At 29.7% G+C, this 3,959-nt stretch overlaps 1 protein-coding gene across 1 annotated transcript in view; it reads right to left on the bottom strand.

The window, feature by feature from the left end:
- The window catches only part of LOC106464612 (proteasome subunit beta type-1-like), a gene marked incomplete at its 5' end in the record, with an annotated part of 8,163 nt that extends 5,277 nt beyond the window's left edge, over window positions 1-2,886 (bottom strand). The window contains 2 exons of the mRNA XM_022392339.1: window positions 1,505-1,586; window positions 2,711-2,886. Coding sequence (XP_022248047.1) covers window positions 1,505-1,586; window positions 2,711-2,886 — 258 coding nt within the window. The remainder of the gene's footprint in view (window positions 1-1,504; window positions 1,587-2,710) is intronic.
- Window positions 2,887-3,959: the final 1,073 nt, after the last annotated feature.

The raw sequence follows: 3,959 nt of genomic DNA, 5'->3' as shown, positions 1-3,959 counted from the left end.
AAAATGGTGAAGATATAATCACCGATTACACAACATCAGACCTTAAACCTGCTTTACTTTACAAAATGGTAGATATAATCACCGATTACACAACATCAGACCTTAAACCTGCTTTACTTTACAAAATGGTGAAGATATAATCACCGATTACATAACATCAGATCTTAAACCTGCTTTACTTTACAAAATGGTAGATATAATCACCAATTACGCAACCTCAGACCTTAAACCTGCTTTACTTTACAAAATGATAGATATAATCATCGATTACAAAACATCAGACCTTAAACCTACTTTACTTTACAAAACTATAATGTCAGAATAATTAAATGTAAACAACAATTTACACTCAAGTTCTGCCCAATAGAGAAATATATAGGAATCAAATCTATACAGTTTAGTTTTATTCTGATATTGAAGTACAAGTGTACATAAGCTTCAATAAGTGTACACTCTTTAGATACTTGCTGACTTTATTACTTTGAAAAAATAGTGATTGTTATTTAAGCAAAATGGATAAGGTACCAATTCATTATATAGTAACAATCGTTAATAATATAGTGCAGAAAGCTATCACACGTTAAAAATCAAATTTCATACAAAATGACTGATAATAATAGTGTTTATGACTTAATTCTTTGTTAAGACCATTAAAAACCCTTTAGCTTCAAAGAACATTAATAGAGCAACAAAAAATAGGATTAAAACAATCAGTGATTTGTGTGATATTACATCAGATGAAGATTGATAATAATTTTGAACAAATTTTTCTTTGCTAGATCTCAAATTGTTTCCAGTAAGAAAAATATAATAGCATCTTGACCGCATGCTGTTGCTAAGACCTCTCACTCAGTACCAGGGTTAACAATGTCAACTGGTCATCCTACACACACAAATCCTCAGTTGAAATACTTTTTTTTACATTGTTTTTTAAAGGGTATCAATTATTACAGTGATTTATAGATCAGCTTTGTTCACATTAGGATTAAAAAATGCTGTTGCTAAGACCTCTCACTCAGTACCAGGGTTCACAATGTCAACTGGTCATCCTACACATACAAATCCTCAGTTGAAATACTTTTTTTACATTGTTTTTTAAAGGGTATCAATTATTACAGTGATTTATAGATCAGCTTTGTTCACATTAGGATTAAAAAATGGAAAAGCTACCGTGATATCATTATAATCATCAAAGGTAGAAAATGTGCTGAATGTTTTTTTAAGTACACGGCTACACTAAACTAACTTTACTTAACTAAATTTACTCTGACCTCTGAAAAATAAAATAAACTACAAAATGTAAGATTTTTAGATATAAAAATAAAACCAATGCAAACATTTTATGTTTCATTACACTATAGATATCTATTTGACTAATATTCAGTACAATTAAAAATGGTGTTATTTAATATGCTGTTTTTAAATATGTAGATATAGTGATAAACTACAAATATACAATATGTTTTGTTTCATCAAGTAATGTACGATAACTTCAGAAATTTACCTTCAATCGTGCTTCCAGAAATCTTGTAAAAGTTAGGATGTCACACCAACAACCTGCACATCCAAGAACAGTTTTCTGAGACCTGTTTAAATGAAATTGATAAAATGTCAGTGATAAATCTCAGTTATTTAAAAGACAATCTGCCAATTCACTGTAAAAATATCTGTGGCAAAAAAAAAATTAATACAACATTGGACAAATATCTACCTAAATGCCTGAATTTGGCAAGTGATTAACGTGCATAGTCAATTTTAGATATTACAGAAGTTACGTACACTATATTATCTTTATGAATTCTAGGTGTGTCAGTTTGACATGTGCATGATTATAGAGGGTGCTAGTTATGATAGGAGTCGTGCCACACTTTTATTGGTGGAGGGTTGCTGCACGATCATTTGTATATTAGTATGCAGTAATAAGTGAGAGTAGCAAGGTTAGTGGTGAGCAAAAATTTATGCCAATAGAGGGCAGTACAAGTTATGAAAGATTTTTGTGAGAGGAGGTAAGATATCATATTAGAATATCTAATTTTTTTTATATGTGATATTTGTATGAATTTGTAGCTTTGAAATTTCAAAGATTTAATTGGGATGTTTTTTTAAGAAACACTCAAAAATACTTTTGTTATAAATGTTAATTACCGACTTTTACACCATACTACATTCTTTTAAAACTTTTCTCTAAAGTTTTTATTTATAAAATAGTCAATTTTATCCTTGTTTTGATTCACAAAACAAAATGCAAACAGCTTGACTGTGTTTACGTTCACTGGTGTACAATAAAAATAATTTTTTTCCCATACTAAAATTATAACCAAGGACCATAATTTAAGCAAAGTTGTTTAGAAATGCCATTTCTTCTAATAAAATCTCACCAAGCTAAGCTATGATCACTTTGTTCCAATCTCTATAAAACTCTGCACTAAATTCGAAACCTTATTTAGCTTTAAAGTTAAAAACAACAGAAAAAAAAGAGAACTTTCATGATGTGTTTACATTAATAGTCTACGATTTCTCAAAATGATTAATGTAATTTGGGTTAATTATAAACTGTTTCAACTTCAGATACTATTAAACATTCTAAGCTAAATAGGTGTACATAAAATACTTTTAATATTCTGAATTTTGGCTCATCAATATTGGATAACTGAGAACAAAGTACGATCTCAAAGTAACTCTTGTCACACTTTGGTGTTATGATACTTACAGCTTATAAAGCTTTGACTGTTCCCGGGTGTAGATGGAAAACCCGGCACTCAATCTGGTATCTGATGCTATCACGGCATAATCTTCTCCTGCTATTGCCACGATACTCCTAAGAAAATTAACATAAATTATTCTTAGATAAAACCACAGTTTAATTATATCAATTGAAAAAAACAACAACACAGACTTACATTTTCAAAAACAACTTAATTGTATCAAACTGTGTTTCCATTTTAGCCTCTTAGATACACTACTCAAATAATTTTTACAATATTAACAGCATTTAGCTTTGCAGAATACACCAAATTTAGTTGATCACTTCAAATATAGGGTGGAGATTCAAAGGACTTAGTGTTCAAGCTCTGTAATGCATCTGTGCCAGGCCTAAAACGTAGATGATGCACAACATTGAACATTCTTGGAACAGCAAAGTTCAAATACAATTGTCCACACAATCCAGTGTTGATAAAACTGTTTGTTCTCCATGATGTTGAAGAGAATACACAAAGGATATTCACTCCTTCATATACTTATGTGAAGATCTAAAAACAAAATTCCATGTTGTTACATCTATAGGATTACATCTGGATGAAACAACATATACTTTATAACAGGTCGTAAGAAGCTTACATTGCATGAGTTCGCTATGTTCATAGTGGTAAGACCAGTTACATCTCCCTTGCAGTTGTATGATTTTTAGAAGCTGTTAAAGAAACATTACATTATTTGGGCATAGAACTAAAAACTGGTGTCACTTGGAACCAGTGATGAAGCTCCTGTTAAGCCAAACCAAAGTGGTTGCGAAGACTTCATTAAGTTCAATATTAAAGGTTTGTTTATTATGTTCAGTCCAGGAGAATATCACTAAAATGTTTGTTTATTATAAACAGTCCAAGATAATACCACTAAAAGATTTGTATATTATATTATATTCAGTCCAAGATAATATCCCTAAAAGATTTGTATATTATATTCAATCCAAGATAATATCACTAAAAAATTTGTATATTATATTCAGTCCAAGATATCACAAAAAGATTTATTAGATTCAGTCCATGATAATATCACTAAAAGGTTTGTATATTATATTCAGTCCAAGAGAATATCACAATAAGATTCGTTTATTATATTCAGTCCAAGATAATATCACAAAAATATTTGTTTATTATGTTATTGTTGTATGATTTGTAAAAGCTGTTAAAGAAACATTACATTATTGTGGCATAAAACTAAAAACTGGTATCACTTGG

Source organism: Limulus polyphemus, unplaced genomic scaffold, assembly GCF_000517525.1.
Source record: "Limulus polyphemus unplaced genomic scaffold, Limulus_polyphemus-2.1.2 Scaffold1701, whole genome shotgun sequence".
NCBI classification, from domain to species: Eukaryota; Metazoa; Arthropoda; class Merostomata; order Xiphosura; family Limulidae; genus Limulus; species Limulus polyphemus.
Note: the sequence above shows the minus strand (reverse complement) of the source record. Positions and strands in the feature narration are given on the sequence as shown.